Below are 16,184 nucleotides of genomic sequence, written 5' to 3'. Positions count from 1 at the left end.
CAACAAAATACGATTAAGAAAAGGCTCTGGAATGAAAAGAAGGAGAAGATATTGGAGAAAATAAGAGAAGGAGAGAAAAAATTGAGATCCAGGCCTAAGTCGAAGGATGTGTTAAGAGAAGTGAAATTTTTCCAGGCGCAATACTCAAAATTGATAAACCAAGAGGTGGAATGGAAAATTAAACAAATGAAACAAAGATCCTTCGAATCGGCGAATAAGTGTGGGAAACTGCTAGCCTGGCAGTTGAAAAAGAGACAAAAGCTTAATACGGTTACAAACCTAGAGATCGAAGGGAGAATGGTTCAGAAACCCGAGGAAATCAGAAAATGCTTCCAGAGGTACTTCAAAGAACTTTATACACAAGGGCCGCAAAAAGCCTCAGAGGTGGATCAATTTCTTAAAATTAATGGATTACAAAAAATACCCCTGGAAATGAGAACAAACCTGAATTGTAACATTACACAGCAAGAAATTGAAAGTGCCATTCAAAATCTCCAACTTGGCAAGTCCCCAGGCCCGGACGGCCTAACCTCCAAATACTATAAAGTTTTAAAGGACTATTTGACACAACCTTTGATGGAGGTTTGTAACCAGATAATGGAGGGAAGGAAGGCACCGGAAACGTGGAAAGAAGCTTTCATCACATTGATACCTAAATCAGAGACTGAAAAGACCCAACTTAAGAACTACCGCCCCATTTCACTCCTAAATGTGGATTACAAAATTTTTGCTGATATTTTGGCAAATAGACTTAAAAAAGTACTAAATGAAGTGATTCACAAGGACCAGGCTGGCTTTCTCCCTGGTAGGCATTTGTTTGACAATACAAGAAACATTATTGACATTATGGAACTTCTACAAACAAATCTGAATACCAGAGCGGTTTTGATTTTTGTTGATGCAGAGAAGGCCTTTGATAATATTTCTTGGATGTTTATGAAGAAAAATTTGGAAGGGATGGGAGTGGGGCGGGGGTTCGAAAATGGTATAGAAGCAATCTATACAGAACAAAAAGCTAAATTAATTGTAAATAATGTGGTGACAGAGGAGTTTAAAATTGAAAAAGGGACACACCAGGGGTGCCCTCTATCCCCCCTATTGTTCATTTCAGTTCTGGAGGTGTTGCTAAATATGATTAGAAAGGACCGGTTGGTTCAGGGAATCGAGGTCGGAGTGAAACAATACAAATTGAAAGCATTTGCAGATGACTTGGTATTAACACTTCAGGAACCAGTCTCTAGCACTAAAAGAGTGTTAGAATTAATTTCTGATTTTGGTCGGGTGGCGGGGTTTAAGTTAAATAAGCAAAAAACTAAGGTTTTAGCAAAAAAATTGACAGTTACAGAAACAGATGAGTTTTCCAAAGAAATGGAGCTGAATGTGGTTAAAAAAGTAAAATACCTAGGGGTGTACTTGACCTCCAAAAATTTGAATTTGTTTAAAGACAATTATGAGAAATGTTGGTCAGAAATCAAAAGAGATTTGGAAATATGGTCAAGATTGAAACTTTCCTTGTTAGGCCGAATAGCTGCTGTAAAGATGAATGTATTGCCGAAAATGTTATTTTTGTTTCAGGCCCTACAGATCGTAGACAAGGTGGAATGTTTTGGAAAGTGGCAGAAGGATATTTCTAAGTTTGTTTGGCAGGGCAAAAAGCCCCGAATAAAGTTTAAAATATTAACTGATGTGAAAGAAAGAGGGGGATTTGCCCTGCCGGACTTGAGGTTATATTATGAATCTGCAGCCTTCTGCTGGTTGAAAGATTGGATTTTATTGGAGAACACTGACGTCCTGGATCTGGAAGGGTTTGACAATGCGTTTGGGTGGCATGCATATTTGTGGTATGACAAGGTTAAAGTGCACAAATTGTTTAAAAACCATATTGTCAGAAGAGCAATTTGGAGGGTCTGGATAAAATACAAAGACTTATTAGAGAGTAAAACTCCGAGGTGGCTCTCACCGGTGGAGGCCAAGGCACGTAAGAGACCCAACATGGAGGCCCATTGGCCTAAATATTGGGAAATAATTGAAAAAATTGGAGACAATTGGAGGCTGCTAAGTTTGGAGAAATTGAAAACTAAGGTACGAGATTGGCTGCACTATGCGCAAATTCAAGAGGTATTCAAAATAGATAAAAAAGTTGGATTCCAGGTGGAAAAATCGAAACTGGAGATTGAATTGTTAGAGCCAAAAAGTAAACTACTTTCGAGAATGTATAACTTGCTGCTTAAGTGGAATACACAGGATGAGACAGTCAAATCCGCCATGATAAAATGGGCTCAGGATGTGGGGCATAACATTATGTTTGCAGACTGGGAAAGGTTATGGAACACCGGCTTGAAATTCACGGCTTGCACTGCCTTGAAGGAAAATATTATGAAAATGGTATACCGGTGGTACATGACCCCAGTCAAGTTAGCTAAGATATATCATCTGTCTGACAACAAATGTTGGAAATGTGGAGAGGCGGAAGGGACATTCTTTCATCTCTGGTGGACCTGCCCGAAAGTGAAGGCCTTCTGGGAAATGATCCATAATGAACTAAAAAAGGTACTGAGATTTACCTTACCTAAAAAACCAGAGGCCTTCCTTCTGGGCATGGTGGACCAGAGAGTGCTTAAGAAGGACAGAATCTTTTTTATGTATGCTACCACAGCAGCAAGGATCCTGATTGCAAAATATTGGAAGACACAAGATTTACCCACGCTGGAGGAATGGCAATCGCAGTTGATGGACTATATGGAACTGGCTGAAATGACTGGCAGAATCCGAGACGCGGGAGAAGAAACAACTGAGGAGGACTGGGAAAAGTTTAAGGACTATTTGAAAAAACATTATAAGCTGTATGAATGTTAAAAAATGCACCTTTCAGGAAATTCTAGCTCCAGCAAATGTAAGTTAATGAAATGAAAATTAAGACACAAGAATTCAGAGGTAAAATAATGAAATAACTTTATTGTGTTTAATATAAAATATATAAGAATTGAGCTACAGTAAAATTGAAAATAGGGAACATGATAAAATGGAAGTTACAATAAGTTTTGAAATAAGTTAACAAATTGCTGATGCTTTATAAGACAGAGAACGCAGGGTTCGGAGGATGTGGGGAAGTCCTATAGAATAGATGGAAAAAGAATATGGAAACTTGTTACTTATACCCTATCTTCTTATAACCACTCTTTATTCTTTTTTCTGTATTTCTAAAAAGCAATAAAAAATGTTTTTTAAAAAAAAATAGATCATTGATATGAGTTATTGGGAAAACCTAACTTTTAAATTGGAAAATATACTAAGCCTCAGAGGGATCAGCTGTGTTACAGAGCCAGATTGCATGCTGAATGACAGTAATACAGGATTAGCTGTAATAAATAAATAAATGTTAAAATCCAATTTTAAAGAGCTTTACAGTTACTGAAGAAAGCAATAAGCTGGCAATAAGAAGCCCATATGCAAGGAAAGGAAGGAACACTTTTCTTGTCTTTCACTTGGGATTCAAATGTCAATGCTCTCAATCCTCAGATCAGGCAAAAAGGGGTCAATCAGCCTTTGATTTTTTCTTCACCACAACTGCTCTGTAAGAGCTCCGTAAAAATGGTGAAATGCCCTGCTTTTGCTCAAAGGTTCTCAGTTGTCGACGGTGACCTCCCTTTCTCTACCTAAAGCAGTCTGCCTGCACCTTCTGTCATTGCCCCTTTCCCCTTTTTCTGTTGCTCCCTCCTCCATGAAGGGACGCGGGTGGCGCTGTGGGTAAAACCTCAGCGCCTAGGACTTGCCGATCGCATGGTCAGCGGTTCGAATCCCCGCGGCGGGGTGCGCTCCCGTTGCTCGGTCCCAGTGCCTGCCAACCTAGCAGTTCGAAAGCACCCCCGGGTGCAAGTAGATAAATAGGGACCGCTTACTAGCAGGAAGGTCAACGGCGTTTCAGTGTGCTGCTCTGGCTCGCCAGAGCAGCTTCATCACGCTGGCCACGTGACTCGGAAGTGTCTGCGGACAGCGCTGGCTCCCGGCCTCTAGAGTGAGATGAGCGCACAACCCCAGAGTCTGGCAAGACTGGCCAGTACGGGCAGGGGAACCTTTACTTTTACCTTTACCTCCTCCATGAACTGCCACTCACTCAGTCCCCATCAGGGATACTTTCTCAGAGTGAGGCACTGTGGGAGAGATGGACCCAGAGATTTTGCTGCGATGGTAACTAAGCATCCTGAAGCAAGTCTGGAATGTGAATCCTGTGGACTGACTTTTAAAAGGAAGCACGGAGTCTCAAGCCTTCCTTGAAAGTTTTTCTCCCTCGTCCTCTCTTGCATGGGCTGCACCAACCCAGTGGCGGAAGAAATACACTAGGCTGATCCTGGTGAGTTCACTCCTGCCTCAGGTTTAAGTTCAGAGCAAACAAAGTAGGCTGGTTGCACTTTTATGTGTAGCTGAAATACAAGCAAATGGCAGCCACAAGCAGGGCCAGTAGATGCCAGTTTCTCATCTATCTGCAGGAGATGTTAAGAAGTTCTTGTTTGGGATTCCTGCCTTGAATGGACCTTTGTCTGTTTGGTAAGAGACACACCTCAAAGCACATTGTCAATGAGAAACCAGGCTGATACGAAATATACTCACCAATGAACAGAGACTGATGTAGGTGCATGATTTGCCATTGCCAGAATATCCTTTTAAACAATTACACGCTGCCTGCCAGGAGAAAGGGGGGAGGGGGGGAGAGAAACAATGTCAAGTTCTGCAAGGAGAATATAATTGGCTCTGGAAAATAAATAAGGCACAGAGTAATATATCCCTTTCTGGGCTCACATCTCTTTTCTAACATTCCTTTCTTCATAGGCAAAGCACATAGCCTAAGGTACGTTTTCTCATTTCTGCCACTGCATTTCATCAGTTGAAAGAGCCCAATATGATAAGCTATTTGAGCCTTAATATTTTTTAAAAGAAAAGGGGGGAAATGTTGCAATTAGAGTATAACAAGTTAGGTCTTTGTCGTTCCAATTTATCTTACATAGCTCAGTGGAATAAAAATAGCCAGAGACCTCGTTACCTAGGCAACTTACTTTTATTTAGTCCATAAAGTTATTTGCAAGAATCCTCAAAATATTAGTTTTTTTAAAAACACACACCACAAAACCTAATATTTTGGACTTCATAATTATGTGCTCAAAGTACGGCACGCACATTGGCTGGGTCTAGATACCAAAAAGACGTTTCAGGAAAACGCATTGTAAACTTCATTACGGGACTCCACAGCGCCATCTAATCTTATAACATATATAAAAAGATCCCAAGAATGGAAGCAAATGGAAGCTGCTCCCCCGGCCACGCCACAATTTAAACAGGCGTAGCCATGCCCCCAGTCAAACCCGAATAGCTGGCCGGGGGTGTGACGCGACCAGGAATCCTGCTGATGTGAGCGGCGTTCCTCCGCCTACTCCCGCGTCGCTGCAAGGACCTGGATTCCCGCCCACAAAGCAGCCCCTCTCAAAAGGGGGAGCTGACATATAAAAAGCTTTTTCTTTACTAATGTAGCCAAGTCCATTATTTCAGTAATCCTTGCAAGGGAGGACCGCATTAGAGTATTATTATGCCCATATCACAGATAACGGAGGGAGGTTCAGACTTACTTAAGGGCACTGAGTTAATTTGTTGCAGAGCCAAGGTGTGAACTGACATCTACTCCACTAAAATGTTGCAGTTAAAACAGGATACAGTGGTACCTCGGGTTAAGAACTTAATTTGTTCCGGAGGTCCGTTCTTAACCTGAAACTGTTCTTAACCTGAGGTACCCCTTTAGCCAATGGGGCCTCCTGCTCCCACTGCGCCACCACCGAACAATTTCTGTTCTCATCCTGAAGCAAAGTTCTTAACCCAAGGTACTATTTCTGGGTTAGCGGAGTCTGTAACCTGAAGCGTCTGTAACCCGAGGTACCACTCTATGGGAAAGGACTCCCCACTCCTCCCATTCCCACACCACAGTCAGCAACAGAACAAGAACTTTTGGTGTAAAAAGATCTCAAGTTTCAATCCCTGGCATTTTTAGTTAAAAATTATCTCAGGCAGCACATGGTGGGAAATACTGGTTGGAATCTTTTTCAGCCAGAGGGCCACATTCTGGGACCATGTGCCCGTGGGAGTGCTGAGAGGGAGCCAAAAGGTGATGAACAGCAGCAATCTTACCATTGTTCAGTAGGCTACATTACAGTCACAACCAAAAATCTGAGGTTTCTACACACTTCAAGGACATATTCTAGTCAGGCAAAAGCACTTGAGGAAGGATGTAAGTGGGGAGAAGGGTGTGTAACCTGGGGAGAAGGGTGTGTGGCCTGAGGAGAGTCTCAGGGCTGGCCAGAGGGGCCGGAGGGCCACATTTGACCTCTGGGCCTGAGGTTCCTCACCCTGTCCAAGAGGCCAAAGATCCACTGTACATGGCTAAATGGATCAATGACCTGTCTCAGTTTAAGGCACCTTCATAGGATCATATGCTGCCATTCTATAACCTATGATTCATGGGAGGTGAGCCCGAACCCATCCATTGGTAGGAGAAGAAGCAGGTGAGGGGAACTTCCTTCTTGCTTCCCTGCCACAATGATCTCCCTCTGGCAGTTGCCATAGGGCTGCAGAGCTGAAAGGAAGTGTTCTCTGGCCTTCAACACTGGCCAGGGGACTCCAGAGGGCCACAGTCAGATAGTACCTTTTGCCTTCCAGGAAGAACATATTGGCATGGGTAGAGATCAGCTTGGCCCCATCCCCTCAGCCAACTGTTCCAATACTTGCTTTATTCTTTCTTCATCATTCCCTTTTCTTTTGTATCACATGTATTAGATTGCGAGCCTGTGGGCAGGAATTGGCTTATCTTCTAATACATGCACTTAGTGCCCAGGAAATTTTAGGTGAATTGTAAGTGCTAGTAATCAATCTATGTAACAGCAACAGTAGCAGCAGCAGCAGCATCAACAAATTAATGCCTGCAATGTGCATCAAAATGAGATAGGAGCATTGCTTACCTGATTGGGTCCAGTGTGAGTACACTCTGCATTTTTATCACACCCACCATTATTCTCCACACAGGGATTGATTTCTTTATGTGACAAACACAACAGAGGAAAAATGTGAGTACTGTTCTGATTCAGAGAGGCACTGCTAAATGAAAGTTACTAGTTTCCAATAATTCTTGCTTGCTGTTGCCCACTAGGATCTCCCTTGGTTTGGCTACAAGGGTAAAATAAGATTATGGTATTTGTAGCAGTTTGTGATGGCAATGCTATACTCCTTTCCTTGAAGGAGCTAAAGGACTTGCAGTCACATCAAAAGTCTACAAGTTTTGTCAAATGTGTAAAGATTTTCTTATGCATGGAGATTTTATTTTTATTTTTACCTGGGGCCACTTTGAATCAAACCACCCCACATGTGAATTATGAAATGGTTCTCTCCTGTTAATACCTCCACTCTCTGAACACGTGAAACCATGTCTGCATGATTATAAAAAAAATATTCCCAAGAGGTAAGGTTGTGACTCGTGACTCCTAGGCCCAGTTCAGAAAATCAGTAATCGCCCTAATCTCCAAGCAGCTAACTGTCTTAAAAAACAAAAACATTTATGGTTTACATGAGAATGTATCAATACATATATTATGTAGTCATGCTGCCTATTTATTAGTCTCTTAAGATCTTAAACCATAAAACAAGCACTTACCAAAGCAGACGATCCCATCTCCAGTGTAACCTGCATTGCAAAGACACACTCTGTTTCCTGGAGTGGTGCGTCTGCATTCTGCTTTGAGAGAACAACCTCCATTGCTGGTTTCACATGCATTGATAGCTGTGAAAGAACAAAGAATATAAAGTATGGCTGCAATCCTCAAGCTGCTTTCAAATAGCATGCAGTAGCACACATAGGTTTGCCAGAAAAATACAACCATACAGTGGGGGCAGAGTGTTGATGTATGCTGTGTGTGACACCAAATGGCAGGTTAGCAGTTTGGTCGAAATGCTGAGAAAGAGAGAAGCACCATTGGGGAACGTTCTCTGTGGGAACATTAGCTGCCTTGCTGTTTGCCTCTATCGATGTCCTACTATTTGTTGGAGAGTGTGCAGAGTCCCCATTCAACACGCCAGTGGAGTGCACCCATGGAACCAAAAAGCACCACAGTTTTAGGTAGGGTCAGTCCCTTTACTGACAGTACAACGCAGTTCCCACAGCTTTTAGGTTATGTACAGTTGTAGTATACAGTCCTTCCAGTAGCACACAGGCTTCTTGCAGTGTTCCAGCACAGGCTAGGCTCTGGCCAAGAGCAATCTTGCTTCCAACACAAGTGGATTTCTATTTTAGATTGTGCTGAGTTACTCTCACATGCTTAACTAGTTTCAGGTGCAAGACAAATTAGCCAGCACACCCAACTTAACCCTTTCCTATCTTTCCCCCTCTGCATGCATAGACCCTTATATATCAACACTATTTGCATACTTGCAGATAAAGAATATACTTTTTTAAAAAACACTGTAACCTTCAGTGCTCTCCCCTCTGAAGGGAGTATCATGAGTGATGTCATGCTGCTTCAGAAACTACTCACCCCTCAAGGGAGTGGGGAGCAGACACCACATGTGACCACTTGTGAGCGGAACAGTCCTATTCATTGAAACAAATGGTGGTTCTGGTATTTTCCCAGCCTCCTGCCCCACCAGTTTCTTGTGAATGGGAGGCATAGTGAATATGGTATGTCAAATGGAAAAGGACAAAGTCTACTTGCCTGTACAATATGTCCCGTTCCCTTTAAACCCTGCAGCACACTTGCAGTATGCTCTGCCATAGGAATTGAGAAGGCAGCTAAGATGGAAAAAGGAAAGTAAAAGCACTTATTTTGCAGCATCACCACTGCTTATTTCATACAATACATTTTTCCAAAAGGTTGACAGACCCATGAAAGCAGACCTAAAATCTCTAAGGCAATCTTTAGAAAGCTGTATTTTCTAAAAACATAGCATGTGGGGCAAAAAACCAATCCTAACTTCATACACATTGTAGAATGTTTTACACAATTTTTGGTACAATATTCTCCAACGCATACCAAGCATATCATTTTATTTATTTTACTCTGTATAAAAGCATTTATATACTGCTTAATATTTCAAAAATCTGTAAGTGGTGAGTTAAATTATAAGCAGGTCAGTAGCTTGAAATTTTATGTAATCTAACCTTTCAGAGAACTTTAAACTAGGACAATCAATTTCTAGTTGAGTTTTTTAAAGTGTCAGGTATGTCAAATTAAAGTGCCTGAAACTTATGTGTTGCAGGGCAATTATGACAATTTCTATGTCAATTGTTGCTAGTCCATATGCATTAACAGCTTAAATTTGGATACTGTTCCTGTGGATGACTACTGCAAAACTCCCATGCTGGTTGGTGCCTATTTTTGCCAAGCCACACCCTTGTTCATGCTATAGTTGCTGGAGAAAGGTGTTGTCTGAATGCAGCCTAAATATTATTAGATAAATTGCTGTCATACATACTTGGCACTGGTGTGGCAGGTACTGTTGCATTTATCACCTTTGATTTCTGCAGGAGGAAAATGACTTTGTTAGTCAACAGTATACAATCCCAATTTACCCTGCTCATCAAAGAGTTGATCTATACTTGCAGAATGGCTGATGCACAGACCACAGCAATGGCCTGATGCACAGATCAGTTCAGAACACATGTCATGCTCTTTCTCAGAACTGCACTGAGTTTTTAAGGACAGTGTATATTTCATTAAAAAACCCAAAACAAAAATTATCTACTCAACCAGAGGACTAAAGCACTGTGAGGGCTCAAGGTCTAAACTTGCAGACAGTGTCTTGGAAGGAATTTTGATGAACTGCAGACAATGGGACCAGAAAGAGTGAAGGCCTAATTTCAGGGTCACATTCAGCTGGTCTGAAAGAAAAGTGAACCTGTGCAGCTTCAGTGATGGTGCCTTCACTGCCTTGAGCTCTGAGTTTTAAATTTGCAGCCTCAAATGGTAGCTCAGAGTGATGGAGAGCAATCACACTTACCTTCGTCACATTTCACACCTCTCCAGCCAACATCACATTCGCAAGAGCCATCGCCTTTAATATCATCGTTGCATTTCCCATGGATGCAAGGACACTCTAAGTGCAGAGAGATGATGTTGTAAGGACTGCCCCAGCAGTAACAACAACTGGACTATGAAGGGAGGTCTGCCTTAACGTATTATTCTGACTTCCTTTCTTGGCTTAACATACTCAAACGGGCTTATTTGACTTAAAGCATGGCTCATATATTATATTTTGCAGATGCAAGAGTCTTTCCCATATAGCAGAAAACACTACTGTACCAATATAGCACCTCAAGTGTACCACATTAAGATTTGTGTGATCAAGGGCTGACCCTTTTCTTCAAAGCCAGAGTAAGCTTTGAAGAACCACAGAGGTTTGCATTATGGCCAGTTACACAGGCCCATTTTTTGCATTTCGGTGGACTCTGATGCAAAGTGACCTGATCTGAAGTCCCCAGGCTAACATGCAGCTTGGAATGTAATGATCACTCAGATTTTATATTACTTTTGAATTTTGTGACATGTTTCTTGGAACAACAACAAAACGGACCTAAATGTGTCTATTCCAAGTCAAAGAGAGGCAAGCAACTTAACTAGTTGTCTCAGTGGTCTGAAACCTGAAGTACCTTGATCACAGCCGGTGCCATATTTGCCCTTGATACATTTTTCACAGGCTACTCCCTCGAATCCTGCTTCACACTCACAAGTACCATTGCCATTGAGGCCATCTAAGCAAATTCCATTTCCAAAACAAGTGTTTCCAGCCAGCCCTGGACAAGGTTCACACTGAGGGCCATAGAAGCCCGCACAACACTCCCTGGTCTGAAAAAGGAACAAACAAGGTAAGGCGAATGCAATTGCGTATAAGAGAATAAAAGAGAAGAGGTGCCATAAAAGGACTATGAATTAAGGCAGGAACTCTTGAGCTGCCTTATTTATTGTGTGCTACAGCCTAAGATCAGCCACACAGGCCCTCCTCACAGACCCACAAGTGGGTAATACGAGACAGGTTGGAATACGAGACAGGGCCTTTTCAGTGGTGGCCCCTAGCCTATGGAACTCCCTTCCCAAAGAGATAAGATTAGTTCATTTTCTGTTTTATTTTAGGCACGACATAACAACTCTCCCCCCTTTGGTTAGGCAGCCAAACAACCTGAATTCTTATTGTTAATCTGATGGTGCAAGCTAGCTTTGATTATGATACATATTTGTGTTTTTTTTGCAGCTCTGGTGACTTTCAGATTTGTAAGATGTCTAATTTGTATGTGGTTTTAATTATTAGATTGGTGATGTTGTTGCTTTATGGCACAAGCAGCCAATATGATGCCCTGCAGATATTGTTGGATATTATTTTTCCAACAACCCTTGGAGGGTTTCACAGTGGCTACCCTATGGCACTTTGTCTTTGGTTTTTGTTTTTCATACCAAGCTTCTTTGAAAGGACCATGTTGCTAAGAAATCACTTTAATAAAACAATTTCTCCCTACAGATACGACAGTCAGTTCTCAGTGTTCTGTTTCTCTCCCACACCTCAACCCCCTTACATTCTATCAGTGTCATGATAGTATGACAGATATGCTTTGGATAGTAAAGAATACCCACAATTGTGCTTTTACTGCATTTTGGCTGGCATCCGTAGCGAAGGGACAATCTTTCGGAATGGAAATACAAGCAGCTCACTTTCTTGTATTTCTGTACAAAAGAAGTGGACAGTTTTACACTTAAAACATTGCATCAAATTCAGCTAATGAATATCCCCTGAAATATTTTTCAGTAGAAAACGCTAATTGAACATGCCCAAATCCTATTCAAAATTAACAGTCAATTAGCACAAATGGGCAAAATAATCTGACTCACAATAAGGAACTGACAAATGAATTATTCTCTTGAACTGAATAAATATACAAAGTTTAGAAACTTCGGAGAAAATCCAGCTCCCCCTGTAAATTCAGAGGTCACAATGAAGTTTGTTTATTATGTCCTATGGATTCTGCAGCTGCAAGAGGGGGTGGATTGTCTTCTATGGGTTATATCCTATACTGGGCATACTCAGGAGAAGACCCCCCCACACACGGACAGCAGGAGTAGGGAATCTATACCCTCTATATGCTGCCAGATTCCTGTTAGTCCTAGCATGAACGAATCAACAAGGCCACAAGTGTTGTAGGCAGTAACAGTTCGTGGGGTGGGGGCACTCAGCTGACATCCTGGTCACTGATTGTGGCTTACTGTGAGGGAGAGGAGTGAGGTGGCGGCAAGGTCAAGTGCCAGATTGGCTTTGCCACTGCATTTGCGCTGTGCTAATCTCACCACCACTCATCTCTCTTTAGGGAAGCCGTAGTGGCAACAGTGATGGGCGGTCAGGCAAGTGCCGTCATCCACTGCTGATTGTAATCCACCAACATCTGGAGGACCTTAAGTTCCTTACTACTTATTTATAGCAATTTAATTCTAAAATATTTACCAGTGGTGTAGTTCCAATAGGACAGCTAGGTACGGCCAAGCACGACAAACACTTTCCCTTGAAAACAAAGCAAACATATATTTTCAGAGGAAGGGACCATGATATATACTTGTGCAGGCCTTTGCACATGTCACAAGTGCCTTAAGTGTGCAGAGGTTTGGCACCATCTATTTTTATCCAAATGAACCCTTGGGTGCACACTGACAATTTCCCCCCAATTTCATTAGTGCCTCCCACAATTGTTCCCTACAGTTACATGTTGCATGTTTTAACAATGGTAGCCTGACACCATTTAATTTATTCATCTCTAACCATTTGTGCAAAAACCAGAAGAGGGAAAATGAAGGATATTGAGAGACCGAATGTGCCATTTCAATCCTTGATCGGCCATGAAACTTACTTGGTGCACTGCCTATAAACCTAATATTCCTCACAGGGCTGTTCTGAGGATAAACTAGGGAGGCAGGAGTAATATAAGCTGCCCTGAGCACCTTGCAAAAAAGGGTGGAATAGAAATGTCATAGCAAACATATTTAAACAAAGACCTGCAACCTTGGGAGTTTATTTGCAATGAAATTGACTCATTGATTGATTCACTTGCAAGTGGTTTGAAATGGCCCTACTTGCAAGTAACTATACTAGCTTGACTTTTAACATGCAAACTTGAAAGGGGCAAATATATGTTTTGTATGCCATCTTGCGTTTATGTTGGAAGCAGCCTTCTATGTTCAAACCCTGCTGCAACAGCCACAACTACTAGTAAAAGCAAGTATCTATGCTTGCTTTCCTTGCTTGCATCTCCTACACCCAGTAGAAATAGGGGGAAAGTAGGGAAGATCTTTGAGACCCTGGACAAACCCTGGGACGGATTGATCAATGGCCTGATTTAGCAAAAGCCAGCTTCACATAGTACCATAGAGATATTTCTACTTGTCAGATCACTAAAGCTGTATAAAATCAGATCAAAGATTGTAGGGTTAAATTAGTCAATGTATGTTAATGGACTGTATTGCCCTGTATTGCATGATACCAAACTGCAAATTGAAGACTTATTTTCCTGGAGGACTCACTGAATAAAGATATGTTCTATATATTAATTATTTTTCTTTAAAGAAATGAAAACACATCTAATGTATATAAACATTTCTAATGTACACAAACACACATAATATATACACAGAAAGGCACTTACAGGTACTATCACAGTATTGTTGCTATCACATCTATTCTTCTGGATTTCCATTACCCTTTCCAGTCCATGAATTATTCCTTTATCGGTTGCAACATTTGGGTAACTTAAGGGCGCCTCATTTATGTAGAGCTGCACACAATAGGTTATCAGTTTAGTACACACCAGACGGATATACTTAAAGGATCATTTGTTGCATTAACTTTTACACAGCAAATATTATCTTGCTATTCCAGTAACTGTAATAAAAGGCACTGCAGAGGAAAGAACTGAATTTGAAGCGCGCCGTTGAAAAAGGTCTCACGTTGCACATTAAGGGCTGCAGCTCAGTGAGAGCATGCAGAAGGCCCCAGGACCGGTCTGCAACATCTCCAAATAGGGCTGGAAGAGACCCTTGTCTGAAATCTGGAGAGCCGTTGCCAGTCACTGTGGAAAATACTGAGCTAGATGGACCAATTATCTAACTCGTATAAGGCAGCTTCCTATGAACCCAATTCATCTTATTTCCCAAAGACCTTCCAACTCTGTTATCTATAAACATATGACTCTAGTTGTGTGCATATCACTGTACATCAATCTGCACTGGCTGGCTGTGGGTGTGCAACTGTTTGGACTATCCATACTACTCAGCAGCAGATGCCAGATTGGGGTGCCACTGGTCTCCTGACCTCCAGTTGGTTACGTTGCTGCTGCTGCTCACTGGGAAATACAGTGAGGGGGCACTTACCTCCTGGAAAGTGGCAGCGATGTGACTGATTAAAGGACAGGTGAGTGACAGCAGCTGAACACACCTGCTGCTATTGATTCCACTCTTACCATTGCTCCTTTCCCGTTATTTCTTTCTCAAAACTAAGCAGTGCAATCTTATACCTGCCTACTCAGAAGTAACCCCAATTGTGTTCCCCAGTAAGTTTATATAGAATTGCAGCCTAAATGGCCAATTCTGATTTGTACAACTGAATACAGCAAAGGAAAATTGTAAGTAGCTTGAATAAACATAACAAACTGTTCTTTTCACTTTAAGACGGCATTTATCTACCAGAGTTTCCCAAACTTGGGTCTCCTCTAACCAGCAGGACCAGTAGTTGGGCATGATGGGAACTGTAGCCCCCAAACACCTGGAGACCCAAGTTTGGGAAATCCTGAATACTATCCAGAAAAGTCACCATCCCAAGAAAAATGCAGCTTCATAATTGCAACAACAGGGACCTTAAAACAGTTGCTAGTCAACACCAGAAGTTAATGTTGATTAATTTGCTCTTAATCCCAATTTCTGAACTTTAACTCAAGTTCTTAGCTCAGCACTTAATGCATATGAGTAATGTTTACATATGGTGAATGGCCTCATTAGCTTGGAATGTAAATACAGTCCCATTATACCAATGAGTAAGCCTCACTAATGTAAACTTATGATCCAGATCATTGAAAGCAATGAAGCTTTCTCTACATTCAGTTACCCAGATGTAAATCTTTTTCCGGATGAGGTATTCAGATAAGCAGGCAGTTCCAAAAGCCAACATAATTATCCACAGGGTTTATACAAAGTACCTGGCCATCATGAATGATGAATCCCACTCTAAAGGACAACCCAAGCATGGTTTCCTTGAACATCCCATTATGCATGTCATTCTTCAGCAGCTTCTCCTCTAAAATAACATGGTATCGGATCTGGTTTTCATCCTGCAGATTAAATTGATAGTTTATGTTACATACTTGAGCAAGGTGTGGACTTCCAAGCTTTCTGTGACAAAAACAGATGCCAGCAGCAACCTGTAGACAAAGGATTTGTCTGGTTGGAGCCAGACAATATATGTTTTAGAGAGTGGCTGCCGGGACCATATAACACTGGTCCTTAAGGATCTTCTCTGGCTCCCAGTATGTTTACGAGCACAATTCAAAGTGTTGGTGCTGACCTTTAAAGCCCTAAACGGCCCCGTCCTGTATACCTGAAGAAGCATCTCCACCCCCATCGTTCAGCCTGGACACTGAGGTCCTCCTCCAAGAGTTTTCTGCTGGTTCCCTCACTGAGGGAAGCAAAGTTATAGGGAACCAGGCAGAGGGCCTTTTTGGTAGTGGCACCCTCCCTGTGGAATGCCCTCCCTTTAGATGTCAAGGAAATAAACAACTATCTGACATTTAGAAGACATCTGAAGTCAGCCCTGTATTGGGAGGTTTTTAATGCTTGATGTTTTAAGATATGTTGTAAGCTGTCCAGAGTGGCTGGGGAAACCCAGCCAGATGGGCGGGGTATAAATAAAAAAATACTATTATTATTTAAATTATTAACAGTGGCATGAAACAGGTATCATTTTGCATGGTATGAACGTGTATCCCATCACTGTACGGTAAATTAAATTTGTAGGGCTTCATCCTGCTTTTTAAACCTGCAAACCCCATTTGACCATCTGCACTAGGGGAATGAGTGTGCACACAATGGATTAATAATAATAATAATAATAATAATAATAATAATAATAATGGC

General features: G+C 41.7%; 1 protein-coding gene across 1 annotated transcript in view; it reads right to left on the bottom strand.

The window, feature by feature from the left end:
* STAB2 (stabilin 2) overlaps positions 1 to 16,184 on the bottom strand; it is a 100,915-nt gene that overhangs the window by 35,675 nt on the left and 49,056 nt on the right. Inside the window, exons 34-44 of the mRNA XM_083699722.1 lie at positions 15,251 to 15,382; positions 13,706 to 13,834; positions 12,514 to 12,570; positions 11,652 to 11,741; positions 10,676 to 10,871; positions 10,027 to 10,122; positions 9,502 to 9,547; positions 8,742 to 8,818; positions 7,688 to 7,813; positions 6,999 to 7,072; positions 4,609 to 4,680 (exon numbers count right to left, since the gene is read on the bottom strand). Of these exons, the coding sequence (XP_083555848.1) occupies positions 4,609 to 4,680; positions 6,999 to 7,072; positions 7,688 to 7,813; positions 8,742 to 8,818; positions 9,502 to 9,547; positions 10,027 to 10,122; positions 10,676 to 10,871; positions 11,652 to 11,741; positions 12,514 to 12,570; positions 13,706 to 13,834; positions 15,251 to 15,382 (1,095 nt within the window). The remainder of the gene's footprint in view (positions 1 to 4,608; positions 4,681 to 6,998; positions 7,073 to 7,687; positions 7,814 to 8,741; positions 8,819 to 9,501; positions 9,548 to 10,026; positions 10,123 to 10,675; positions 10,872 to 11,651; positions 11,742 to 12,513; positions 12,571 to 13,705; positions 13,835 to 15,250; positions 15,383 to 16,184) is intronic.

Source organism: Podarcis gaigeae, assembly GCF_964106915.1.
Source record: "Podarcis gaigeae genome assembly, chromosome: 10".
NCBI lineage: Eukaryota > Metazoa > Chordata > Lepidosauria > Squamata > Lacertidae > Podarcis > Podarcis gaigeae.
The sequence above is the reverse complement of the archived record's forward strand: the minus strand, read 5'-3'. Positions and strand labels throughout refer to the sequence as shown.